This window comes from Radiomyces spectabilis (genome assembly GCF_025331425.1).
Source record: "Radiomyces spectabilis strain NRRL 2753 chromosome Unknown BYT42scaffold_9, whole genome shotgun sequence".
Lineage (NCBI taxonomy): Eukaryota > Fungi > Mucoromycota > Mucoromycetes > Mucorales > Radiomycetaceae > Radiomyces > Radiomyces spectabilis.
The window spans coordinates 1,513,994-1,538,861 of record NW_026251934.1 but is presented as its reverse complement, the minus strand read 5'-3'; the positions used below and the strand labels follow the sequence as shown (position 1 = coordinate 1,538,861).

General features: G+C 43.6%; 9 protein-coding genes across 9 annotated transcripts; 6 read left to right on the top strand and 3 right to left on the bottom strand.

Annotated features, from left to right (window-relative positions):
• Positions 1-109: 109 nt before the first annotated feature.
• On the bottom strand, positions 110-4,539 carry BYT42DRAFT_577189 (WD40-repeat-containing domain protein). The gene is made up of 16 exons (XM_051569139.1): positions 3,932-4,539; positions 3,738-3,861; positions 3,517-3,668; positions 3,334-3,445; positions 3,087-3,267; positions 2,968-3,032; positions 2,727-2,897; positions 2,367-2,670; positions 1,829-2,299; positions 1,567-1,737; positions 1,379-1,497; positions 1,119-1,298; positions 954-1,057; positions 745-877; positions 450-667; positions 110-374 (listed from the first exon to the last, which is right to left on the bottom strand). Exons 1-16 carry the CDS (start codon positions 4,159-4,161, stop codon positions 179-181), a joined length of 2,931 nt encoding a protein of 976 aa, XP_051421936.1. The 5' UTR covers positions 4,162-4,539; the 3' UTR covers positions 110-178.
• BYT42DRAFT_577184 (uncharacterized protein) lies at positions 4,540-6,791 on the top strand. Its single transcript, XM_051569138.1, has 8 exons — positions 4,540-4,616; positions 4,680-4,899; positions 4,975-5,032; positions 5,102-5,438; positions 5,513-5,576; positions 5,656-5,858; positions 5,933-6,043; positions 6,132-6,791. Exons 1-8 carry the CDS (start codon positions 4,587-4,589, stop codon positions 6,633-6,635), a joined length of 1,527 nt encoding a protein of 508 aa, XP_051421935.1. The 5' UTR covers positions 4,540-4,586; the 3' UTR covers positions 6,636-6,791.
• A 30-nt stretch (positions 6,792-6,821) lies between these two features.
• BYT42DRAFT_415143 (uncharacterized protein) lies at positions 6,822-7,624 on the bottom strand. Its single transcript, XM_051563459.1, has one exon. The coding sequence runs from the start codon at positions 7,391-7,393 to the stop codon at positions 6,968-6,970; it is 426 nt and encodes a 141-aa protein (XP_051421934.1). The 5' UTR covers positions 7,394-7,624; the 3' UTR covers positions 6,822-6,967.
• A 947-nt stretch (positions 7,625-8,571) lies between these two features.
• Positions 8,572-10,266, top strand: BYT42DRAFT_640119 (glyceraldehyde-3-phosphate dehydrogenase; the record flags this gene model as incomplete). The annotated part of the gene is made up of 3 exons (XM_051572525.1): positions 8,572-8,984; positions 9,081-9,978; positions 10,177-10,266. Exons 1-3 carry the CDS (start codon positions 8,959-8,961, stop codon positions 10,264-10,266), a joined length of 1,014 nt encoding a protein of 337 aa, XP_051421933.1. The 5' UTR covers positions 8,572-8,958.
• Positions 10,267-11,818: 1,552 nt separating this feature from the next.
• On the top strand, positions 11,819-13,754 carry BYT42DRAFT_640116 (uncharacterized protein; the record flags this gene model as incomplete). Its single annotated transcript, XM_051572524.1, has 6 exons — positions 11,819-12,126; positions 12,349-12,673; positions 12,763-12,872; positions 12,940-13,062; positions 13,141-13,361; positions 13,418-13,754. The coding sequence occupies 6 exons, from the start codon at positions 11,819-11,821 to the stop codon at positions 13,663-13,665; spliced, it is 1,335 nt and encodes a 444-aa protein (XP_051421932.1). The 3' UTR covers positions 13,666-13,754.
• Positions 13,755-15,067: 1,313 nt separating this feature from the next.
• Positions 15,068-16,242, top strand: BYT42DRAFT_615802 (Lactonase, 7-bladed beta-propeller-domain-containing protein; the record flags this gene model as incomplete). Its single annotated transcript, XM_051571998.1, has 2 exons — positions 15,068-16,060; positions 16,135-16,242. 2 exons carry the CDS (start codon positions 15,068-15,070, stop codon positions 16,240-16,242), a joined length of 1,101 nt encoding a protein of 366 aa, XP_051421931.1.
• Positions 16,127-18,710, bottom strand: BYT42DRAFT_415079 (SWI/SNF and RSC complex subunit Ssr3). The gene is made up of 10 exons (XM_051563458.1): positions 18,159-18,710; positions 18,061-18,097; positions 17,871-17,993; positions 17,642-17,788; positions 17,450-17,566; positions 17,186-17,386; positions 17,055-17,117; positions 16,889-16,986; positions 16,466-16,829; positions 16,127-16,394 (listed from the first exon to the last, which is right to left on the bottom strand). Exons 1-10 carry the CDS (start codon positions 18,224-18,226, stop codon positions 16,335-16,337), a joined length of 1,278 nt encoding a protein of 425 aa, XP_051421930.1. The 5' UTR covers positions 18,227-18,710; the 3' UTR covers positions 16,127-16,334.
• A 142-nt stretch (positions 18,711-18,852) lies between these two features.
• On the top strand, positions 18,853-22,111 carry BYT42DRAFT_577169 (calponin homology domain-containing protein). The gene is made up of 15 exons (XM_051569137.1): positions 18,853-19,161; positions 19,227-19,239; positions 19,309-19,399; positions 19,473-19,608; positions 19,669-19,747; positions 19,816-19,932; positions 20,000-20,057; positions 20,118-20,180; positions 20,251-20,350; positions 20,427-20,524; positions 20,593-20,823; positions 20,883-20,959; positions 21,016-21,121; positions 21,185-21,391; positions 21,470-22,111. Exons 1-15 carry the CDS (start codon positions 19,128-19,130, stop codon positions 21,908-21,910), a joined length of 1,851 nt encoding a protein of 616 aa, XP_051421929.1. The 5' UTR covers positions 18,853-19,127; the 3' UTR covers positions 21,911-22,111.
• A 717-nt stretch (positions 22,112-22,828) lies between these two features.
• Positions 22,829-24,809, top strand: BYT42DRAFT_535925 (major facilitator superfamily domain-containing protein; the record flags this gene model as incomplete). Its single annotated transcript, XM_051565479.1, has 6 exons — positions 22,829-23,044; positions 23,116-23,269; positions 23,353-23,574; positions 23,644-23,709; positions 23,854-23,996; positions 24,246-24,809. Exons 1-6 carry the CDS (start codon positions 22,886-22,888, stop codon positions 24,807-24,809), a joined length of 1,308 nt encoding a protein of 435 aa, XP_051421928.1. The 5' UTR covers positions 22,829-22,885.
• Positions 24,810-24,868: the final 59 nt, after the last annotated feature.

Sequence of the window (24,868 nt, the reverse complement as noted above, 5' to 3'; positions counted from 1 at the left end):
AAAAAAAAAAATCCGCCTATTCCAGATGGTCGGCATGACAAAATACGCGCTTTTTTTTTGTTCATTGTCTTTCTCTTGCAGTATTGCGATTTTACAAGATGGAAGCGTTTTTCCTTTTCCAAATGTTGTTTATTTTAAAAATCTATGTACAAGTGAGAGCAGTTGATAAAACGCTCTTTTAAAATGAACTAGCCGAACTGTATTCGGGCCGCGTGCGTTTCGGTAGCGGAGAAAGAAGCATATCTGACGATTGGGTCATTTCTTCGTCTTCCGGTTCGACCATGTCTCGTTTGCGGTTAGCACGACCGGGCTCCGGTGTGCGGTCGACAAATGCCAAATCACTCGACATGGACAGCTGAGACGAGGTGAATATTCTGCATGGAAAAATAAAATAAAAAGAATGTCAGCGGGGATCCAAATCCGAAAATATGCAACGCCCAATAATTTACCTTTGATACGGTTCTTGGCTTTCTGCCAAGCTCGTACCGCGTCTGACGGTTTCGCCGCCCCCCATAAATTTGTCTTCCTTGACACGCGTGATTTTTTCTGCCAAGCTCGTTAATCGATGGAAAGAAGCAATCTTGATAGCCGCATCAATCGATCGGGTCATGTGAAGCGTCGCCACAAGATCCAAAGCTCGTTGCGTCTTATCGGCTTTGCATGCAAGCTGCAGTGGATATATAATGAGTACCTTAATATCCTAGTTTTGTTTTTGCGTGGTCATTCACGTCACATGCTGTTTACCTGAATCAGTTGCAATAAAGCTTTATCCATTTCTACGTCGGCTTTATTGAATTCTACATAGAATTCATCTTCGGTGTTTGTGGCCGCGGCTTCGTCACGCTCATGCAGGGACATTATGTTGGTACGCAAGTATCTGAGATTTGTGGCGCAGGCCCGTGAGTCTCATCTTGCATCTTTTTTGGGCCTTGGCACACACAGGTTTCACTTACCGTTCTTCCAATTGTCCGACCTCACTCTCAAACGAAACCGTCGGCATGCGCAGTTCCACTTCGCTCACCGCAGGTCGAGGAAACGAGGGATACTCGTGTTGTGCCTACATCAGATACCGACAATTCAATATTCGCGAACTCACCATCGTTTAGAAAATTCCATACCCTTAATACAAGACACATGAATCGATCTCGTAATAAGCCAATGGGCCAATACCGTTCCTTTCGATCCTTGGCGGCGGCAGCGGCTGGACCGTCGAAAATGGGAATCCAAGCCGCTTGACCCGGCCGTCGCTGACGATGAAGGACCGAAAGTACACCTTTGGAATCGAAAAAGGCCGGTTGCTATATTTGGAGAGGGGGTATTATTAGTTTTTGCCCCGATCAGGTCCTTCATCATAGAAACTGAGGGATGAATATCTTACCGTGGTTTCTGAAAATCCTGCCCAAGTAATTTCAGTATTTTCTGGAATGGGGAGCGAATCTTTTTGCAGAATATCCAACGAATCTGTATTCATGAGCATGAATTTCAGATACTGATGACCTATGGAACATACATGCACGGGTACGTATTAGTGCCAAGCCTCAGCCCAAACAATAGCCAAGTTTTTACCTTTGAAACAAGGTCCTGTAGCGTAAACGAACATGGCTAAATCGGCGGCTGCAGTGACCGTCACCACATCTGCAAGGCGGAACAAGTGAATTTGAACGCCTGACAATGAGAAAATGCGAACCAAGCCTGCCGTTGTCACCACAATGACTGAAACGCGGTTGATGGCCACATCTACAAATGTTGGTGCACGTGCCACGTGCGTGCATGCATTAAATCCAGGGGTCTAACCGTGTTCAAGCGTGCGGACGAAAACAAGGCTTACTTTGAATATCTTCGCCGAGCGGCATATGGACAGTCCACTCGGCATTGTTGGCCCAATGATTCAGTGGTCGGAAATACAGTGCAGAGGACACTCCTTGAGCTTCTTCCTCTTCCTCTTCCTCTTCCTCTTCGTCGTCGTCCTCATCACCATCTTCATTTCGGTTGCGACGTTCCGAAGTCGGTTTTTCGTGTCCTTCCACTGCAAACACCGCGCCCTTTTCCCCTACGGCGGCAAGACTGTAGTGATGATAGTCGGTAAAATGAAAATTTCGATTCTGTGACTGATCATGAAATTCCACGTTTACAATGGAATGCGAGCCTTGGAAAATGGTATAAATGACACCGATCAGGTTGAATGCGAGATACCGACGTTCGCCCTCACGAGGTCTTGTCGCATCCGAAGCATCCATGTTGGGATACGGCGTAGCGTTAGGTTGGAACGATCGCGGCTTTTGGATGGCATAGCTCGGCTCTGTTCATTAAAAAAAGTTAGACCAAAAAAAAACCACAAATCCCTTCATCGTCTATCTTGCGCTTACCGTGAAGTAAGCGACCCGCGGGTCGGGGACGTGGCTGAGCATGGTCAGTGGTTTCCGCGTATCCAGCGCCGTCATCATCACTCACGAAATCGTCCAGGGTATCCAGCAAGGACATATCCACATCTCCGTCCGCTTCGCGTTCTCCGGCTCGACCATTATCCATCGCAATATCGTCTTCATCCTCCTCGAATAATTTATCTAATTGGGTTTCCGTGATACGTGGGCGTCGATGAGCGGGATGCGGATGATTGTCGCTGATATCAATCACGCGGTCCCATACCGTCAATTGACCATACAGATCGGTCTAAGCTCCCCTTAGCAAAATGTTTTCGTCAACCCAGTTATACCGCTCTCACTTACAAATGCCAATTCATTCTCGGTAGGATGCCATGATATTCCAGATACTTGGATGGAGCTTGTGAATTTTTTCACCACCGATTTTTTGGAAGTATCCCATATAATCACTTGATTATCCATGGCCGTGGATGCGAGGTATCGTCCATTCGGGGACCATGCCACTGTAATTACATCCTATGAAACAAGTGGAGCCCTATAAGTCACTTTTTTTTCGGTTTTCGCATCCTGGAAGCTGTATTCTTACATCCACATGGGCCTTCTCTAATGTATAAGCCAAGGTCCACAACGTTCTTCGGTACACACAGATATCTATCCCCATATTTAGCATCTTTTTCAGAGTCGTATCCATTGTTGATGGCTAACCATTATTTTTGCCGGGCACAGCAAAATAGGCACCATCTGGCCGCCAAGCCACGGTGCTTAACAGATTAGAATCGGACAGGGTGGCTCGTGTGACATTCTTCAACACTTGTAAGCAGGTCGGTTCACCGTCGATAGGGTTGGCGTCCCACACACGCACGTCGCCTTCACAGCCAGAAGAAACCTGTTGACCACCCCTTGCTTAGATTTCTCTGAAATGTAGCCAGTTTCTGAGCCAATTCAAACCTACCAAATAATCGCCGGACGGATCGAAAGCAACGCTCTTTACAAAGCGAGTATGTCCTCTCATGTTCACGACACGAGAAATATCATGGATCAAGACAACGCGAATGACATCCTCACTGTAGAAAAACGGAATTAGATCAGTCATTCTATTTGTTTGTTCTTTGAACGATATGGTTTGTGTACGTACTCGGTAGCAATGGCCATCTTGGATCCATTGTGGTTGTAAGATATGCTGCGTACAGGTGAGGTGCTGCGAACCAAGTATTTCTGAAACTCTTTGGAATTACTGTGAAAGAGGGCTACAATGCCATCTGCTCCGGCCGTCACAAAGCTGTCTTTCTGCCATCGTTTCATAAACTCCATTAGCGAATCTGTCGAGTAAAAGGGGTTATGAGTGAGCGGGCTTACGTTGACGGCGATACAAAGAACTGCCTCTGAATGCTTGTCAAGCACCAGAGCATCGGAATTCCGTTCTGCATGGGAAGTTTTGAAAATGCGAACGAGTGAATCATTACCGGCCGTAATAAGTTCACTAAAATAACGGTTGATCAATAGGTTGTCCGTGACCAGGAACAACTGTTTCTAGATGGCCAAAAGTTTACCTTCCGTCGAATGTGTAAGCAACCGTAGTGAAGCCTTCTGTATGAGCGAATCGTTGAGGTAGATCCTGTGTATCCATGAATACGAAAAGCAGACGATCGGGTGATGAGCGAAAAGGAAAAGCTGCAGCAGTGGATCTGTTCTTTTTTTTTTTGTGGCTCCGTGAGCGCGACGCGACGCGATCTTTGAAATTCAAATGTGACCAACTTTCCCTATTTGGAACAACCATCATCCGGAGCAACGATGCGGTTACTTTTTCATGGTCCTGATAATGCAGTAAACATACAAAAAGACCTTGTCAAACAACCACATCATCCGATGAATGTTGGCTGAGTGGCTGCAATTTGTGATAAGCATGACTAACTAGGTGCAGTATTGAAAATGATATATCATATTTTGGCAGTGGTGTTATCTGTTATGAAGAAATTGACTACATTGTGATCTATGCGCTGGCCTATTGATTGCAAACAGCAATAGCGTTAAAACATTGAGCCTTTATGCACTTTATATACATAGCACATTTTAGCATGCAGAGCCAAAAGAGCTCTAAAAAGCGACAAAGATCTTTTGGAAATGGAACGTCACGACCTATTTAGACCGGTGGAGGAGGGGGTGACTGGGAGGCGAAAAAACCAAGCCTAGCGGTTTTCTCCCAGCATGCCTATTGTTGGGCATTATTTGGATGAGGTAGAACATTGTGACTTTCCTGGCAACGGCTACAAGTTTATTTACATGTCAAGTCATGTTTAGAATGAGACTCTCATACTCAAGGTCTCGTCACCCGAATATAATATCATGGAGGAACTCTCCGCACGCCAGATCCTCGGTTTGGAACCAGAACAGATTGAAGTGTACGAATATTTTTACAATGATATCCAATGGTCCCCCGAGCCGAAAATCACGACGTTGAGAAAGAGCATTCAGACAAAGTTCAGCAGTATGATTCTCGACTACATGGACGTCGGCCATTGTAAGTTATTGTCACTGGCACGAAACGTCGAAAGAAATCTCAGAACTCAAGCTGCTTGTTGAATTAAAAAAAAAGGGAATGCGGCCATGGATCTGATCGAAACATCCATTATTGGGAAAAGGAGACCGTCCATGTAAGTACCCAAGACAAGATCGGCCCAGCGTTTTTGATAGTTTGTTGATCGTCCCTTTGGTTTTATCAGAGCAATGACGTTGGCTTTGTTTGACTTGATGTTGAAGCCGGCCTCGTTTCACAAACAACGACGACAGTACGTACGTCTGTGTCAACGAGCGGAACGACTGTTGTATTACATGCTGGAAACCTTTGGTCCGAGTCATTTTAATTGTGTGTGGTCTTTGTTCGGCAATACCGATACGAATGCGCGCAAATTGCATCAGGCTTCCGCCGGGACGCAGGGCGACAGCGACGACGAAGCTGAGGAACATGGCAATAATTATGTGCTGTCGGAATACATTGACTTCTGGATGTTTATTTCTGCATGCTTTGAAAGCGACCAATTGCTTGAACTACAGACACAGGTAAGAAGGCTTGCAAGGATCCTCTTTCTCTTCTCTGCCATCCTGAAATTTATTGGGTCCGCCTTGTTCTGTAGGGCCGCCGAAGAGTAGCAAAGTTACTGATCAGCGTACTGGAACATGATTTACGAGAGAGACAAGGTAAAGCAGAGTGAGCAAAGGGGCGGGGGACATATTGATCATCTTTGGAGGAAGCACTGGATTGACGGGGAATGATTAGAGGAACCCGGTAAACTTGAAAAATCGACCTTTCTGTCTATGCTTCGAAAGGACACGTTTGGGTATCGTGATCAGTTTGATCGGTATCTGGAGATTTTATTTGCTGTGTTTGAGCGCCCTCAATTGAATGCAACCAGTGAACGCGATAAATTGAACGAGGCATATACAGAAGGCACGGAATTAGCTGGACGATTGCTCAACATGGTTAGTTACCTATGTCAACTCCCACCCGGCGATCAGCGATTCATCCCATGTTTCTTTTTTTTTTTTTTTTCTAGCTCATCATTTTATCCTATTCTGCCAATCTTGTAATGACCTCGGCCCTCGTGCAACAAACCTACCGACGGTTTAGTTATCTTTCGACCGAAGCCGTCTCTGATTTTTTGCAGGTAACGCGCATTGTTGGACGATTCACCGGCGCCCCCCCCCTTTTTTTTTTTTTTACAACATCCCAAGTCTTATTTTTTCTTCATCCAGATTATTCAATGTAATACGTTCATTTCGGCTCTCTGTGATATGGTATTAATGGATTGCGACTATGGATGCGTGGAGAAGGAATATCGGCATTTCCGAAAACAAAAAGGGACCACACTCAGTATGGACCGACTGTTCCACTATGTGATGAAGACAAGGCCGCTTCAGAGGTCGTCCATGGACGAAGTGTGCCGACACGTGCTCATTGTTCTCCACCGATTCATGAGCTTTATGAGCGAGTGTTCGCTTCGATGCGACACGTATCAAGTGAGCAGCACCGGTGAAGCGGATTGGGACCATCAAGTGTACACGGGCATTTTGGAACGTGAGATCGTGGCGGTCATCGAGCGAGCGCCTGAGGCTCTTGAAAGCTGGCGGAAGCATGTGGAAGCGATGGTGGTTGAAGCACGTCAGGGGGAACAACAAGACGAAGCGAGGACCAAAGAATTGGAAGAGAAAATCTGGTGGGCGTTTCATCTAGCCACCTTGAATTTTGACATTGTATGATATCCCTGCTGGCCAGTGATCATGTAACCAAGAGAATAAGAAACAAAAAAAAAGGAATCAACTATCACCATATATGCAGAAAACAATAAAGAAAAAAAATCAAATGCTTGATATGGATCCAAGGGATGAAGCTTTTCTGCGGAGCCGAAAACAGATGAACCATAAGATCTCATGGTTTTAAGTATTCGTGTATCAAACAATGCGCTTTTTTAGGCACAATCCAACTCTTTTGCCTATAATAGTCTTTTTCGCAAAAGAGTCACCACGGCCTCAAGGGATGATCTTTCCGTGATTGGATGGTCTTGCAAAAAAAAATCTCCTTACAGCATGCTTTAGATTTTCTTTAATGATATGGGGAGAATGTGAAAATTATATTCGAATGATCGGCAGGTCACGCTGTTATCCCAAGCAAACAAAAATTGAAAATTGGTTACAAAACTATGATTTATATACACATACAGGCACAAAAAAAAATATGGAGAAAGAGCGAAAAGAAAAGTGCAAACGGTTAAAGACATCATCATCACCGAGATCTGCAAAGATAACGAAAAAAAAAGTGAGACTTTATACTTGATGAAGATGAAGATGATGGATCCAGGATATTCTACCTTTATCAATGTTATACTGTATGCTTGGAGTCGAGGTTGATAAAGTGCAAATCGGTTAGGAAAGGTTTCATTAGAGATCGTGGCCACAGTGTGGACACCAAGTGTTGGAAAAGTAGACTTTATGCGTGAGACAGTAATTATTGATCCCATACGATGAATACACTGTCGACAGCGTATGGTGATGGATTAATGTGTGACCAACTACCAGTACCATGTTGGGGGAATAAACCGAAAAAAAAAAAGAATAAGAACGAGACAAACAAAGAAGGAAGAATCAATGCAGAGGTCCGTTTTATCAATAAATAACAGAAAATAGTCAATGCTTTTTCATTTCCTCAAGTAGGAAACATGCCCAAACGTTTTTTTCTTTTTTTATCTATACCAGATGAAGGCTTTTTCATAGAGTCATCATGCAGGAATTTTTTATTTATCTTTTCTTCGAGCACTTTCGGAGGCAGGAAATTTCCAACTTGTGAATTTTTTAATCTTTTTTAAAATTACGATTGGAACATGTGGAAGAATTCCAACTTTTGGGTGTGCCTGATATTGCCCCATCGGCCGATATCATAAAAAAACTTGATATCATACCAGATATTCTTTTCAAACTGATCACCGATTCGGATGTGATTACCGAGATTGTTGTCAGTATTTTTTTTACATAAGCATGTCTGGTTGTATCTTTTTCATTAGTTTCAACCTCCACCATGATGGCCCGACATGGGTGATGGTAAAAAAAAAAAAAAAAAGAAAGTACAAACAGCGTGAGGGGTTATGGCCACGTTGTCTGTCTAATCAGTTATGAATCTGAGAGAAATATTCCTTTTTGTTAGATGCCATAATTTTTTTTTTTACGTAGTCGTTCCACTATTTTTTTTTTTGAATCTGCGATTTGATATTATCTTTTGGACATGGGAAGCTGATAAGGCGTATCATCGTGCTACAACAACAAGATGGGAAAACAAAAAAAGATAACGCCAAGCTATTTTCAGTCATAACATTGTTATAGCTGACCAGGCGGGTAAAAAAAAAACATCGCATTTTATATAAATAGTAAATCATGGTTCTGTTGTATTCACATACCAGAGTAGAGCGTGTTTAGGCGTATTAATAATCTGTAGGCTCCAACCCGCGTCACTTTCGAAAAGAAAAAAAATTGGAACTTTTAGTGGCCCGAGAAAATGAGAAACCCACGCCACACCCGTCGGCAATCTGGAAAAAAAAAATTCATGGGAGAAAAATTTTCCCTCCAAAAAAGTTGGGTTAATCGATACACGGTCACAGTTGGGAATGATCTTATCAGTTCATTCTACTGGTCGCCTTCCTAAATGTGTATAAAAAAAAAGTCATTGCCGTGATCAACACCAGTCGTTTGGACAAACATTTAAGTGATTTTATGTAGTAAATAGGATTCCAAAAGAGAAATCAAGGTGCTTGGGAAAATATCGAGCTCTTGAAGAACGGTTTAGGAAAATAATGACACGTTGTTCTTTGAGGAAAACTGTGCTGGTATCGCCTTATACCCTGCAAAGGCAAATCAGATCTGAGTCAAATTTTCAATTCCCGCCGCCAACCATCACTCACGCGTACCTGCACACCCAAATCCCGTTTCGAAAAGATATAAAAGAAGGTCGCTGAACACCCTCGCGTCGATTTTCTTCTTCTTCTTTTTTTCTTTAGCTTTAGAGTCTTTTTCTACATTCTACACATCATACATCATGGTCGTTCAAGTCGGTATTAACGGGTAAGTTTTGATACACTGCTTTTTATTCTGTTTGGTCCATGGCTGGGTTCATGCAGACAACCAGGATTTACTCATACTCATACGCGTATCGGATAGTTTCGGTCGTATTGGTCGCATTGTCCTCCGTGCTTCCATTGAGAACCCCAACGTTGAAGTCGTTGCCATCAACGATCCTTTCATCCCCTTGGACTACATGGTCTACATGTTCAAGTACGACTCCACCCACGGTCGTTTCAACGGTACCGTTGAAGCCAAGGATGGTAAGCTCGTTGTGAACGGCAAGTCCATTGCTGTCCACGCTGAGCGTGATCCCTCTCAAATCCCCTGGGGTCAGTCCAACGCTTACTATGTTGTTGAATCCACTGGTGTCTTCACCACCATTGAAAAGGCCAAGGCTCATTTGGTCGGTGGTGCCAAGAAGGTCATCATCTCGGCTCCCTCCGCTGATGCTCCCATGTTCGTCTGCGGTGTCAACTTGGAAGCCTACAAGTCCGAATACCAAATCATCTCCAACGCTTCCTGCACCACCAACTGTTTGGCTCCCCTTGCCAAGGTCATTGATGACAACTTTGGTATCGTCGAAGGTTTGATGACCACTGTCCACGCTACCACTGCTACCCAGAAGACCGTTGACGGTCCCTCTGGTAAGGACTGGCGTGCCGGTCGTGGCGCTGGTGCCAACATCATCCCCGCTTCCACTGGTGCTGCCAAGGCTGTCGGTAAGGTTATCCCCCACTTGAACGGCAAGTTGACCGGTATGTCCTTCCGTGTCCCCAACCCCGATGTCTCCGTTGTCGACTTGACTGTCCGCCTCGAAAAGGCCGCCTCTTATGACGACATCAAGGCCGCTATCAAGAAGGCCTCCGAGAACGAGCTCAAGGGTATCCTCGGCTACACCGAAGACGAAGTCGTCTCCACTGACTTCTTGGGTGATGCCCGCTCTTCCATCTTTGATGCCAAGGCCGGTATCTCTTTGAACCCCAACTTTGTCAAGGTAAATTATACAACAAAATCATCAGCGCAGGATATAAGGACGGGGTGGAAAGAAAATAGGAGGGTGGGAAGGACTTGTGTGTATGTGTGTGTGTGTGTGTGTGTGTATCTGTGTGCGCAAGAATGGGTGGCAAAACGGTGAGGCGATTTAAACATTGTTGACATGGAAACTGACTCTTCTCTTTCTGCTTTTTTCTAGTTGGTCTCCTGGTACGATAACGAATTCGGTTACTCCAACCGTGTCATCGACCTCTTGATCCACGCTGCCAAGGTCGACGGTGCTCTCTAAATGCACTGCCTTCAATGTCTTTTTGATCCTTTTTTTTGCCATGCCCATCATGTATATAAAAACCATCCATCATCTTGAATGAATGGTCCTTTCTCTTTTTTCTTTTATCATTGCATCAAGAAATAAATGGAAAAAAAAAGAATACAGACACTTTGCGAGTCTGTCATTCTTTTGTTTGAATGAATACATTTAAACCGCTGGTTTACCCATTGTTCTCTGATTATTCACATTTTGTCTTTATGGTGATCGCCTCATTCTACAAATGTTGCGTGATTTTTTTCATCGTTCCATGTTTGAACGGTTTGTTTTGGTTTCGGTCTGCTTTGGGTCATTCGCATGTGCATATTGTTTATGCTGTGTCCTGTCAAAGCGCCGCGTTTCGGGTCGTCATTTTTTCTCGGAACTCGTCGGAGTTTCAACTACTGGTCAACATTGGTCGACGTTGTTGCACCATGCCCGGCCACACGTGAATATCATTCCTGCTCGTTCCCTCTGCTTCGCCGTGTTGCTCCGTTTGTTCATCCTTAAGATGAAGCTCACCTTCTACTCATTGGGCCCCGGTCCCGTTTTCTCACGCTTTTTGCATCTCGTCATATTCCTCCACAAAAAGCTCTCGGACCATTCCTGGACTGTAAATAAAAACGCGCTAGTGCCTCGTTATTTTTTCTTTTCTCAGCCAACCAACGTCCGGGACACTTTATTCGCTTCATTAGTTACTTCTAGACATGTCGTGCTACAAGCCGAGATGATGGAGTAAATAGAAGGAGTTTCTTGGATGTGGTTACACCGTCCCGAAATATCGTCATGCTCATTTTTTTATTTTTATTTTCCACAGGACGCGAAAGCCCAAGATCGACCAATGTTCATGTGTAACGAGCACTGACGTAAATTCTTATTCCTAAATTGGGGTTAGTTTCCTTCCCCCATACTTTTTTCGCAGCACCCTCCATTGGAATCCAGATCGTAGAGGAACAGAAAAACTCAATATATTAAAAACAATTGGATCCGCGACAGTTCAGTGTTGAAAATGACAAATCCACAATCACTGAAATTTTGAAACTAGAACTTTTGGAGGTGTAACTATCGAAATTCGGGCCGAAATTTTTATTCTGGCAACAAACAATGAATTCGATATGGCATGATTCGAGGCTCTGTTATTTTCCTCTATTCTCATGCTGCGATCGTCGAGGCGCATGGAATAAGTCAGAATATTATCAGTCTCAAAAGAGCCGATCCTGAGCCGTGGAACGATGACATTATATAGCTTTTGGCCCAAGCCAAGTTACTGTAATTCTGTGATCGCCATCTGCCTTGAATGGGCTATATCGCATCATTACAATGCTGTTTGTTTCCGGTCTTTTTTTTTCATTTTATTTTTACACTCGATATCTTTCAAAGTGATGAGTCAATGCAACTCTATCAGGTCGCTTCCATTCTACAATCAATTGGCTCAGATCGCATGAATTATAGACAGGATGAAACATTGATTAATGGTTCTTCCTTTTTGTTTTTGCTTTTGTTTTCTTCCCTTTTTCCTTTACCCTTTGATGCTATGATTACTCTTGTAAAGCTTATTTGTCCGCTTTGCGGTTTGGATGAGTACTATGAAGAACCCAGAAGTTTAATCATGCATTGCTTTGAGGAACATGACCAGGTGTTCCCGCCCAGACTCAGACGTGTACACGACATCACACGGAAAAAGTGGAACGCGAAAAATATCGCCAAGTATCCAACCGCGCCTGTGAGGCTAGCTTGTCTTTGCTGTTCTTTGCTGTTCAAAGAAAGAAGGGAATTGGAAACTCACATGTGTCGGGATCATATTCGCTTGCAAGTCAAAAAAAGAATAGGGAAAAATAAAAAGTAGAAAATGTGTACTAACAACAACTGCGTCTCCGATTTTCTGCTTTGTAGCCATTATGAATCCGACGTCGGGTCAGAATACAGCTCATTTGATACCTCAGAGGACGAAAGCCAACAGGACGAGTAAGTGAATCAAATCAACGGGCAAACGCAAGCCTTCTTCGAACGATTGATATCGCCGTTTCTTCCTTTTGGTAGCAGTGACGGATCATGCAATGATAGCGCAGACACGTGGATGGTGGGTGACATCAACGTATCCGCATTATTTCGAGGAATCCGCGATAGCAATCCAAACGATCCACTGTCTGACGACGAAAGTGATGCTCAAGTGTTTACATCTCAGTCATGTAATTTGTCCCTCGCATACGGTCCTCATTTTCCTGACAGCATCCTCTATATAAATGCAATGAACACGTACGAAGATTGGCCCCCGGACCACTTTTCTCCAGCTCTGTTGAAGGCCATGCGGCATGATCTTCTCGGCACAATACAGTTTCAAAGAACCATGACCCCTAGTACGGCTATTTCAATCGAGGATACGCTCATGGTATGTTTGTATATATAAATATATTTTAAGAAAAAACAAGACAAGATGACAATCTTCTTTATTATTATTATCTATCGTCCTCATCAAAGGCGTTTCGAGACGACGTTATGGATGGCCTAGAAGCCGAATTTCAGCTTATCGCCTTGGCTAGGACTGTAAAAGGTGCTGAAAGACAAGTTGTTCTTGCCATTGCATCCCTGTAAGATTTTTTTTTCGCTCATGTGGTTATGAGTATGTCATGTAACTTTGTTACTTTTTTCTTTTAGGATTCCTGCGTTGAAAGGCCGGGACGCTGGACGTCTTCCTGCAAATCAGCTGATGGCGTCGCATATCCATCCCTTTATGCAGTGTTTCTTTGCCATTAATCGACCGCAAAAGAGCTCTTGTTTGTAAGTGTCGACTATATCTCATTGATGGCTTATCACGCAATTGGCTTATGTAATTTTTGTTTTTACCATGTTATCCAGTCACGATAATATGACGACAGAAAACGACGGTAAAAAGCGGTCAGACTACGTTGTCAATATCTGTGGACAGAATCGAGACACCTTTCCAAGCTGCGTAGGGGGAGGGACCGATGAAGGCACTTCTGAGTGTCTCATGACCAAAGCCACCACGGTTGCTGGTTATTCCATGAAAGCTATCTATGAACATCATCTCGATGGTATCCTATCTTTCCGAACAATTGGTAAGCCGTTAATTGCGCTGATTCAAATATAGTCTTGGATTCATCTTATAAAATAGATGAAATCATCACGTTTTACTACATGACTCGTCGAGGTGGGTTTCTGCCATTCGTAGAATTGGCGTCCGTCGCCATACCAACTCAGAAGCAATCCATCATGTCACTTGTTTCATCACTTGATGATCTGGTTTCTGTGTGCGTTTTACACGAAACCATCGCTAAAAGGGACGTGGTGGATGGTGCACCAAAGCCAAAATCGGTGCCGCTAAAACGACCTTCTTCATCTAGTTCCATGCCCTCACTGTAGTCGTTAAAACGGTGAATTTGCTCTTTCCCTTCTTTCTCTTCAACCTTTCATCCTTTGCTATTCTGGCGCAGCAGGCTCTCATGTATTCCCCTCCATAACATGTCATCTCTTCTCTGATAGTTGGCTTAACTCTCTTACCGATCGTTTGCTTTATTATCAATAATAGCTAATTGCTGGACGTAGTTGCAGTTGCTGTTACGGTTTTTGCATGTGATTCTTTTTCTTTTACAGAAGCTGATTTTTCATTTTGGAGATGGTTTTGTTTGTCCGAATTCGCCGTCGATCGTTAAATCTTATACCTATGCTCTTCCACATGATGGTTTTCATCGGTAAGTGACTCAGAGGATCGGGTGATCATAGGGCCTGACAGGAACATAGCTCTGTGTGATTAATATTCATGGCATTGGTTCCTCGTTTTGCCACGATTATTCAGCTCCATTAATTACGTCTCCAGTAGCTCGCCACATGGAGAAAGCCGCACAATTTCGCAACATCATGTATCAATGGCACGCGATCTGAATGAACACAGACAACAGAAGGAACAAATGACATCGGACGAGAGCACTTTTTTATGCAGTATTTTTTGATCCATCTAACCACGGCAACCATGTTTGCAGTGGCAACCAACGAAATTGCAGGCTCCAACACCACAATACGGGGTGCCAAAACTTCCGTCGCTGCATAGCTTGACACCGGGCCAAAACTTATTGAGCGCATAGCAGCATTTGGCAGACACGCTGTGGAGGCTGACTAACACGGACAGTAAAGCAAAAAGTAAAACGTACTTCAACATGTACGAGAGATCGGTTGCGCTGTATCATTGTACCGATATTAAAAAGGAAGGTTGGTGACTGTCTCCAATGCCATGATCAATTGATTATAAAAATTACCTTTTCGAATCTGCAGCCGTGTGTGAATTGTTAAAAGCTAAACTATGTGTCATACAGCTTTATACGTGCGCTCTATGGCCAACGAGCCGCCTGCTGATACGAATAGCTGGGTGGGGAATAAATGCATAGCAATACAATACCGACTGAATACCCACGTTCGAAATGTCGATCCTTTTTCTCACGCGCTGTGTAAGGGCTCCCACCAAAGCCCCTTCATCTATCCCGATATTTTTTTAGACATTGCAACAAACCAACATTCGGTTACAATTATAATTTCTCTTGTCAGGTGTATCTGAGGGCTGTACTACCTTGTGAGATATGTGTTTCTCGATCGTGCAGACCGAAAAAGGATCCGTTCTGTGTAATCCGATCGCCCAACAAGGTATGATTTTTTGTTGTCAAAAACGTCACAGTGAATCATGTTCCAAGTCCGCCTATCGATCGGAATTTCATGCGAAGGACAGGCTCTTGTCTGTCACTTTTTATCAAGTCGCTCACTCACTCACTTACCCATGTCACCACTCACCGTCTACGTTTCTGGTCATACCAACGATACCAGCCGTGGCATATATCAGTATGAATTCGATACAGAGACTGGCGTATTAACACCGAAAGGCTTGGCGGCCGAATCAAAGAATCCTACTTTTTTCGCATTCCACAAAAGTGGTCAGCATCTGTACGCTGTCAATGAAGTGGCAGAGTACAAGGACCTGCCGACTGGGTATCTGTCGGCGTACAATGTCGACAAGGATACTGGCAAACTGACGTTGGCCAACGAACAACCGACCGACGGTGAAGAGCCCTGTCACCTTGCTCTTGATACTATTGGCGGCGAGTACGTCTTGGTTGCCAACTACAGTGGAGGTTCGGTCGCGTCGTTCCCCATCATTTCACCCGGTTCACCTCAATCGAGGTTGGGCGAAGCTGTCTGCGTTCATCGTCATGCCAATCATCACAAGGCCAGTGGAGGTATTCCTGACCGTCAAGAAAAGCCCCACGCTCACTCGGTGGACATTGACCCTACGGCTCACAAGTGGATGATCTCGATGGATTTGGGCTGTGATTTAGCTATTGTCTATCAATTCGATCGGCGTAACGGTGGTAAGCTGGCTCCTCACAGTACGTTCCAATTTCCCAAGGGAACCGGGCCTCGCCATTTGAAATTTGCTCCTCACAACGACGGCTACTGCTACGTGATCAGCGAATTCTCCAACGTCATTTTTATGCTCGAGTTCAACTTTTTGGAGGGTAAATTCTATGAGGTGCAACGTATTAATGGCTTGCCCGATGATTTCAAGGGTGAAAATCTGGGTTCCGAGATTGATATTTCTCCCGACGGTAAACACCTGTACGCTTCCATGCGCGGCCACGATTCCATCGCCATGTATACCATTGATGAATATACGGGCAAATTATCCCTGATTGGACATCAGTCTTCGGGTGGCAAGCATCCCCGTCACTTTACCATTGATCCCAAGGGTCGCTTTTTGCTGGTGGGCAACAAGGTACGTTTACTTCAGGGGTCACAGGGGAGAGAGACACCGATGAATTAAACAATTTTTTTTTTGTTTCACCTTAGGATTCAAATAATATCACTGTATTCAAAATTGATCAAGAGACGGGTCGTTTAACCGAGGTTCACAAAGCGGAGCACGAGCAACCCACTTGCATCAAATTCCGTCCATGATGATACTGTGGATTAGAAAGACAAAAAAGAGGAGGAATATGTATAAAAACAATGAAAATAAACTGGATGGAATATACAGAAAGATGACAAATTTATGAGGATGATCCTTGGTTCGACTGAGCATTCAAGAGCTCTTGCATGCGTTGCTGTGCCTACCATCCGATATCTCTTGGTCAGCCATTGCCAGAGCAATGATCCACAGATCAAATTGATTTTTTCTTACCTTTGCTGTCAAGTAATGGAACACGGCTTCCTTGATCCAAGGCTGTTTATAAAACTCGCTTTGTCGCATTTCTTCCAAGTTCACACGGCTGTCTCCCATGATCACTTCGAGATCCCGCGCCTGACTGGCGATCCACTTGTTGATGAACTCAATAGGGTGACCGGCAAATTGCGTCAAGAAATCGCGCTTAATTTTTGAATTGTTGATACTCTGAACACATTGAACGATCTTGTCATCCAAATTCATGATTTCGCGTTGCAGCGGTGTCGAAGACACCACATTCATCATCTTTTGGCGTACTACACTGTCCAATTCTACGTCGATATCATAAGCGTTGGTCGACTGATGAAATTCTCTATCCACACTAAAGTCCTTTTGTCAGTATGCCTTTATATTATTCCCGCCATTCAATCGTGTGCTTACCGAATCGTATAATTCAGTACAATGGGGTCGGGCCGTGCCAGGTGTTGATTGATCATATCGGGTAACTGTGAAAAGTCGATCTCCTCGACACCAAACACCTATTCATCGTGAATTCAATTAACTCCGTACAAAGATCCCAAAGAAAAAGAAGATGACAATGATGTACCTTTTTTAACGGCTCATCGCAGTGGATAAGCCGCATATTATTGGCATCTTGTAATTTGTGATGCTGCGCAAAAAGAAAACAATTCATCAATACTGGGACGTCTTTGCATGACTTGAGCGCAGACAGTTCACCTTGACATAATTCCAAATGCCCATGATCACTTGAGGTTTGGTTTCCAGCTTCATATCAACCAAATCGGCTAACGCTGGGCTCAGTTTGAACTTTTGTGGATTATACTCTGGCACAAGAATGATGCGAGCATTGACATCGGTATCCCCCTTTCGTTTCACTTCCACACCGTCATAGTCTCCACTGTGTGCCTGTTTATGCCACTAAAGATAATAACTGAATGAGAAAAAAGGCATCCCTCAAGGCGCTGTTTTCCTCATTGTTACCTCAATAATATTGCCTTCAGGATACAGATTCGGGTCACGGTCCAGCTCGACAAGAATGGTTCGAAAAAAGGAGGTAAATTTTTGTACAGGTTGGGCTTTTTTTGTAGGAATCGGTGGCTATGAGCGTTTCCAATAAGTAAAGCTGGCCAGAGAAAAGAACTGGGGCGATTTAAAAACACAACAAGGACTTACATCCAACAGACGTCCTTCGACCTTTAAAGTCCATGACGGCGCATTGCCGCTATTGAATTCAAAGGCGTTTTCTTCATCGGCTTGCTGGCCTGATTCCGATTGATCGGCGGCTGTGTTGGAGATAAAAATACGCAAGGTTCGGCGTACCTGATACCGATAACAAAAAAAAAAAAAAGAAAATTGTGAGCTGACCGTGTCAACGACGTGAGCTCGAGAATGGCGTATTTACTTTGGTGGGTTTGCCTATAGCTTCCTGAATCTCTAATCGGGTGCGCATGATGGTGGCATCCAATTTTTTATCAAACTCATTCAGCTCAGTATACAGTCTGGATTCGGGAATGAACGCTTCGATCTGGTTGAGAACGTGGTCTACATTAATGGAACGACACTATACAAAAAAAAAGGGCGGCCAATCTTACTTTGGGTGGCAAGTTGCGATCCACAGGTCGCTTTTTCCTTGTTGCACATTCTAATGTAAGTATAGGTTCCCTATATTTCGATCAAATTGTAGGCCTACTTTATGTGTCTTGCCAAAGAATCGCCCTCATTAGGTCGTTTACGAAACTGGAGGGGATATGACTGCATCGTCTGCAAAAAGTAAGAATGTTCAGACACACACGCTTTTTTTTTTCCTTTTTGGCCGCTACAATTAAGGCAATATTTTCATTTTCCGCTCACCCATTCTCTTGGAATATGCTGTGGCAGCCGTTTCCACGTAGTTGTTGGCTGACCTTTAATGCCAAAAAGGAAAAGAAAGAGAGTATTCAGCTATACGCTCTGTAGACTCTGACATAATCGTTAGTCTGATAAATGTCACCGCTTGTGGAGCTCTCACAAAGTAAAAAACACACACAGAAGCACCGGGTGGGTAGTTTATCCTTTTATTCAGGGACCAACTGGAGAACGACATTAAAGCACACGAATCAACAAGCTTCGTTTGAATATATTATTGTCATTTATGTACAGACCGATGCTGTCCATATCTTTAGCTCATTCAACAAGCCGGTCTTTTTGCTGCTCATATCAGCAATGACGACATGGAATGTATTCGTCATTTCCTTGTGTTTCTCAGGGTTTTGAAATTATCTATATAATAGACAATAGACAACACGGATTAGCGTTGCTTTGTTTGTGAAGAGGTATTTGAAGAGGCATGATTTGGATGGTAGCATGAATTTTCGTCACGTGCTTGTACGTCAGCGGCGGTTCATTGCCTTATTTTTTTCTCTTGCGTCGACTTTATCTCCGGTCCCTTGGTTTGGACGGTTTTCTTTTCTTATTTCTTTCTTCATCGATCGTCATGTCGAAATATTCGTCTTCGGGCTACACGCCTTCCGCTGCGTCGCAGCAACCAGTGGAAGATACAGGTGATAATAACTAGACGAGTTTCTCTTACCGGTGCTTTCGGCTTTGGCGGTTGAAGCACTTTTTTTTTTTCGGCGACACGCGAATCACTCATTCAGGCACTTTTGTTACAGCGCGCATCATGGATAAAGCTTGGGAAGTCATTCAGCAGAAAAGTAAGTCCAAGAACATGTTGTTTTCAGACTGATCGTTGTTTGACTGACTCGGTTGTGGAATATAGCTTTCACAAAATGGTATGATTTCCTTTCTACTCTGGAAAATCGGCGCACGGACATTTAAAAAAAAGGGCCACTTTCATTCAGGGTGAACAACAAACTCGACATCAAAAGCATACCGCATATCCAAAATCTCAGTGACGATCTTGCCAACGGTGTTCGCCTTATCCAATTATTAGTAAGTGCTAAAAAAAAATGACGTACATACGCATCATCCTGCGCGAATGTCAAGCCCACCGTTGTTTGAAAAGGAAATCATCGGTGATGCCGTCTTGGGTCGCTATAATAAGAACCCACGCATGCGCATTCAGTACGTTGAAAATGTCAATATGGCCTTGGAATTCATTAAACAACGCGGTGTGGCACTCACCAATATTGGTGCAGAAGGTAAGTCCTGGATCATTTTCAAAAGTTGGTCTGGTCTAATGCATTCATGCTCCGAGATAGACATTGTCGACAAAAATTTAAAGCTTGTTTTGGGAATGCTGTGGACCATTATTCTGCGTTTCACTATCGCCGATATCAAGTAAAACATCTTTTGTGGAAATACATGTGATCCCGTTTCTGTCAACTTACTGTGATTGCGTTGCATAGCCAAGAAGGAAAGAATGCCAAGGAAGGTCTTTTGTTATGGTGTCAACGCAAAACAGCGCCCTATCAGGAGGTCGATGTACGCGACTTTACCTACAGTTGGACAGATGGTTTAGCCTTGTAAGACTTTTTTCTTTGAAAAGCCAATTCATCGTACATCTTTTTTTCTAATTTTTTTGAAATGTAGTTGTGCTTTGATCCATCGCCATCGACCAGATCTTCTCGATTTTTACAGTCTTGATATGGTACACCTCAAAACAAGCTTCCTTTTTTGTAACGTTTCCTAACGTTGTTCTTTTTCACAGAATGACCGACATGGGAACACGGCCCTGGCTTTTGATGTTGCAGAGAAACATCTCGGTATTCCGGTAATGTTTTTGTTGAATGAGACTGTATCACTGTGGCCCCAAGCACTAAACGAAAAACGCCTGGATATAGAAACTTTTGGATGTTGAGGATGTTTGCGATATTTCAAAGCCAGATGAACGTTCCGTGATGACTTATGTCGCTGAATATTTCCACGCATTTTCGGCACTAGGTAAATATCTAAGACTGACGAAAAAAATGGAGATCCAGGGGATTTGAGGAAATCTCATTGCGCAACCTATTGATAGACAAGGTGGAAACCGCCGGCCGACGTGTCGCCAAATTTGCCGAAGTTATGGCGTCGATTTGGCAAATGCAGCATGATTATGAAGAGCGCGTATTAAGGGTATGGCGGATGTACAAATACTTGATTTGTTCATGCCATTTTCTGACTCTTTTTTCTTTATCCGATAGCTAATGGAAGCCGTAGCCGACATTCAAAGCAAGTGGCGATCGACTCAACTAACGGATCGGTACCTAGACGCCAAACAGAAAGGCACCGAATTCACCAACTATAAAAATGGTCAAAAGAGAGAATGGGTAGCTGAAAAGCGCGATTTGGACTCGTTGTTGGGAAATATCCAGACAAAATTGAAAACCTATAATCTCAAACCATACTATCCGCCTCAGGGATTAACTTTACCGGTAACTCGTTTTTTAACATGGGTCCTTCTGTCATTGATACTAACGGTTGGCATCCTCAGGATCTCGACAATGTATGGCGTGATCTACTGCAGCATGAAGCCGACTATCATCGAAGTATTAACAGCAAACTAAGACAGTAAGTGGAGTTATACAGAACTATCACTTTCAGGGCGTATTTTTACCGGTGTTCAGAATCAAAGAAAATCTGCGCAAAGCTTATGCGAACAGCGCCAATTCCTTCCAACAGCAATTGGATCAAATTTCGGCCGAGCTTGCCTCGTTGGATGGTGATTTAAATGTAAATTTTGCCACATACAGATGCACCAGATGATTCTTGTCATTCTAAATTTTTTCTTTATAGCAACAACTGAACAAGGTCCATCGTATCACGGAAAAAGTGCCTCCATTGATTTCATCCTTACGACAAGTGGAAGGATTAGACAAAGAGTGTACTGAAGCTAATACGGAAGAAAATGACTATACTGTCTATTCGGTGGAAGATCTGACTTTTGGTCTCGATTTGGTGCAACAAGCGATACAGAAAAAGAGTGCCTTTATTCAAAATCAGGTAATAGGATAAAAAAGCATGGCATGAAAAAAGATAGTTGCGATATGAGGGAGCGAAAAACTGAACCTCGGTGGGTAGATTGTATCACGCAATATGACAAACTTGACCCCGGCTCAATTGGAAGAATTTGAACAAGCCTTCCGTCACTTTGACAACGACTACAGCAACACTTTATCAAGAACTGAATTCAGCGCGGCGTTGGCAAGTTTGGGCTTATTTTACGAGGAGCATGAATTCCAGAATCTGTTTGATCGCATTGCTGAAGGACAAGATGAAGCGTCTTTTGAGCAGTTCATTCGATTCATGGTGTCCATCACCGAAGACAAGTCCACGCCGGAACAATTACGGGACTCGTTCCGAACCATTGCAGGCGAAAAGCCATATGTCACGGAACTCGATTTGAAAATGTGCTTGGTACCTGTGCCTGTCATCGATTATCTCAAGCATGAAATGCCGCAAGCTCGCGAAGACAACAATGGCTTTGATTATAATTCCTATGTCAGCCAGGTGTTCAAATAGACGGGATTCACTTGGATTGAACTCCTTTGGGAAGATGAAAAAAAAGAGGTCCGTTACTTACAACAGGAACACTTGTCAAAGAGTGGTTATTTTTCAATACATTGTAGATGTCTACTGTACATGCAGCGCCCTAAAAAAAGGCTCATTGAAAAATCGCTTCCGAATAAAAAGGGTTCACCATGTTGGATATTCTCAATGGCGAAAAAAAGAGAGACCATAAAAAAAGGAGTTTGCAACTCGAATACTTTTTTTTTTCTGTCAAAGTAGAAACACATCTAACCTTGTGAAGATGAAATGGAATACATCCATCGTCATGCTAAGCATATCTTACCGAGTTCTATTTATGGCCATATGGATTACTGTAATGAGCATGTTCAGTTTTGTTCAAGGTCTGGTTGAAAGTCGTCGATTATGAGACAAAATTCCAACGGTTCATCTGCGGCCTGATTCTTGACGATGAATATCTCGCTGCTACTTGAATAACCAGGAGGGTGGCACTTGACAGAATCATGACGCTCTTTCTATTCGACTTTTTTGACCACTGTATGGATGAAAGACAGAAGAGAGTGAGGCTAGTGCTAGCCAGGGGTTAGCAATAGAGGGATCAGTCTTATTAAAAGCTACTACTGAGATCTCTCATTTGTGGTTCGCAAAACGGTAGCTTAGCATATAAACGTTGGGACACGTCCTTTTGCCATATTCTCAATGGATCATCTATGGCATCACCCTCTTTTAAGCAGCGAATATTAGCATGTGGAGATGTGGATCATTTTCGTGTTCTAAATCGTCCATCGTGACCTCGCTTAAGCAAGCATAATCAATCTATTTTATGCTTTCATATTAGCATATCTTGATTTCTGTTTCCCTTTTCTGCTCTATTCTCTTGCTTTCCCATTTTTTTGTTTTTGCCCTTGATTGCTTCTTTCTTTTGTTTACCATTATATTTTGTGTAAAAATTTCATATAATTATTAGCAATGGTACTGGGTAATCGATATTCAGGTACCGTTTTACCTGCAGACGTGGAGAAAAAAGCAAATCAGGCTCGACCGCGCTCCCGTCTACCTTTCCTCCTGAAATTTCGATCTTCCAACCAATTCATCTTTTGTACAGCCGCCATTGGATTATTTACCAGTGTAAAATACAGGATGCCACGGGCCGTTGCAAGTACACCCGAAAAACTGATGGCCCTTTTTCATTTTTATAGACCTTTGTTCATTCCATATTATTTCCACTGGCACCATTCATCGTAAGCTATATTAAACATGGCACCGACGATCTGGCTCATGCAGACGAGCAAAATGCTTCGACTTCATCGGAAACCGGTATCTTGGTAGCTGCTTATGCCATTGGATTACTAGGTAGCACGGATATTTCATATTATGCAAAATGGATACCATCGTGTAACATGGCAATCACTGATGGATTGAGGACTCTGTTGTAGTTGGATCACCGATATTTGGTTGGTTGGGCGATAAGACGACGCAACGACGACTACCAATGCTTTTGGGCATTACGGCATCACTTGCAGCCAATGTATTATTCATGTTTAGCATCGCTTACTGGATGCTTTTATCTGCGCGTTTCTTGCAGGGAGTCTCCAACGCTTGCGTATGGACCATGTGCTTATGCTTGATTGCCGATAATTGGCCCATAGAACAATTAGGTAAGTCTACTTTGCTCCTGACCTCTAATGTGTGTTTAAATTTATTCAATGGCACTGTGATGGTTCCAGGGTTGCAGATGGGCAAATTAATTGGATTCTATCCACTGGGCATGGTCCTCGGGTTGCCCGCCGGAGGTAAGCCTTTTAATTCGTTGACATTGCACTTGTGATATCCCCATCTCATTCGCATGCTGTATAGGTGGTATGTAGTCAAGACGCTAGTCAGCCTTTCACAGCATGTGCGCTTTAACGATATATTGTGCGTTTTTCTGTTGATAGTGTTATACAGCAAGTTGGGTTATCAGGCTCCTTTTATCGCCTCCATCATACTATGCGGATTGGATTTTATCATGCGATTGTCCATCATTGAGCGTACCTCGGCTCCCAAAGAATGGTTTCAAGACGCCACCAGCAAGGCCGACGTGGCTTCGCTGGAATCCAAGATAGAACAGGGCGACGAACAAAGTTCCGTGGACGAAAGAGTGTCTGAAAAAACCGTACTGCGCCGCATCACATTGATGCAATTGCTGAAACGACCGCGACTTTTGGTTTCCCTTGCCCTAAACGTGGTTGTAGCGTCCGCCATGAGTGCTTTCGAAGTAAGTCATAACAAAGATAAAGATTCCATGCGCGGGTATCGAATATTTTTTGTTTTTCTTATCCTGCAACAGCCTACTCTATCAATGCGATTGGCAGCCGAATGGGAATTTGATGCGGCACGATGCGGACTGATCTTGCTGTCTTACATGGTACCTTGTATCGCTTCGAGTGCTTTCTGTGGATGGTTATGTGACAAGTATGGAACCAAGATTGTGGCTCTGGTTTCGTTGGTTCTCGTTGGACCGACCTGCGTGGCCATGGGAATCCCCGATCGGAACATGTCCTTTTGGACGTTGGTGCCTATTCTTATGTTGGGTGGTATGACCATCGCAGGATGCCAGGCCCCTGTGTTTCCTGAAATTGCTCAAGTGGTTGCGGAGGAAAATGAAGATCCAAACGATCGGAACGGTATCGCGCGAAGCTATGCTTTGGTCAATGCAGCGTATGCCGTGGGCTTATGTGTTGGGCCTTTGCTAGCAGGTTATGTGTATGGTCAAGTGGGATTTTTCTGGCTTTGCTTCATTCTTGCCATGATTTTCGTCATTTGTATTCCCTTGGTTTATTTTTACATGGGCGGTAACCGCTCGAAACTTATTACCACTTCAAAACCCTCCCTCACTTGTTCCTTATCTTAAACTACCCTGTATCGTACTGTATTACTGAACACAAACAGACGTATTAGCACGTCGTTATA

Bases quoted from the DNA above. Each gene is read 5' to 3' on its own strand.
- BYT42DRAFT_577169 (XM_051569137.1), top strand. From the start codon at position 19,128: ATGGATAAAGCTTGGGAAGTCATTCAGCAGAAAA. The intron at 20,058-20,117 runs GTACACCTCAAA...TCTTTTTCACAG, and splicing joins ATTTTTACAGTCTTGATATG to AATGACCGACATGGGAACAC. The intron at 21,392-21,469 runs GTAATAGGATAA...CTCGGTGGGTAG, and splicing joins GTGCCTTTATTCAAAATCAG to ATTGTATCACGCAATATGAC.
- BYT42DRAFT_577184 (XM_051569138.1), top strand. From the start codon at position 4,587: ATGCCTATTGTTGGGCATTATTTGGATGAG. The intron at 5,859-5,932 runs GTTAGTTACCTA...TTTTTTTTCTAG, and splicing joins CTGGACGATTGCTCAACATG to CTCATCATTTTATCCTATTC. The intron at 6,044-6,131 runs GTAACGCGCATT...TTCTTCATCCAG, and splicing joins CCGTCTCTGATTTTTTGCAG to ATTATTCAATGTAATACGTT.
- BYT42DRAFT_577189 (XM_051569139.1), bottom strand. From the start codon at position 4,161: ATGATGGTTGTTCCAAATAGGGAAAGTTGGTCACATTTGAATTTCAAA. The intron at 3,669-3,737 runs GTAAGCCCGCTC...AAACGATGGCAG, and splicing joins TTCTTTGTATCGCCGTCAAC to AAAGACAGCTTTGTGACGGC. The intron at 1,058-1,118 runs GTATGGAATTTT...TATCTGATGTAG, and splicing joins TCATGTGTCTTGTATTAAGG to GCACAACACGAGTATCCCTC.
- BYT42DRAFT_415079 (XM_051563458.1), bottom strand. From the start codon at position 18,226: ATGCAGTCATATCCCCTCCAGTTTCGTAAACGACCTAATGAGGGCGAT. The intron at 18,098-18,158 runs GTAGGCCTACAA...ATGTGCAACAAG, and splicing joins TCTTTGGCAAGACACATAAA to GAAAAAGCGACCTGTGGATC. The intron at 16,987-17,054 runs GTACATCATTGT...CACGATGAATAG, and splicing joins GCGATGAGCCGTTAAAAAAG to GTGTTTGGTGTCGAGGAGAT.
- BYT42DRAFT_415143 (XM_051563459.1), bottom strand. From the start codon at position 7,393: ATGGGATCAATAATTACTGTCTCACGCATAAAGTCTACTTTTCCAACA.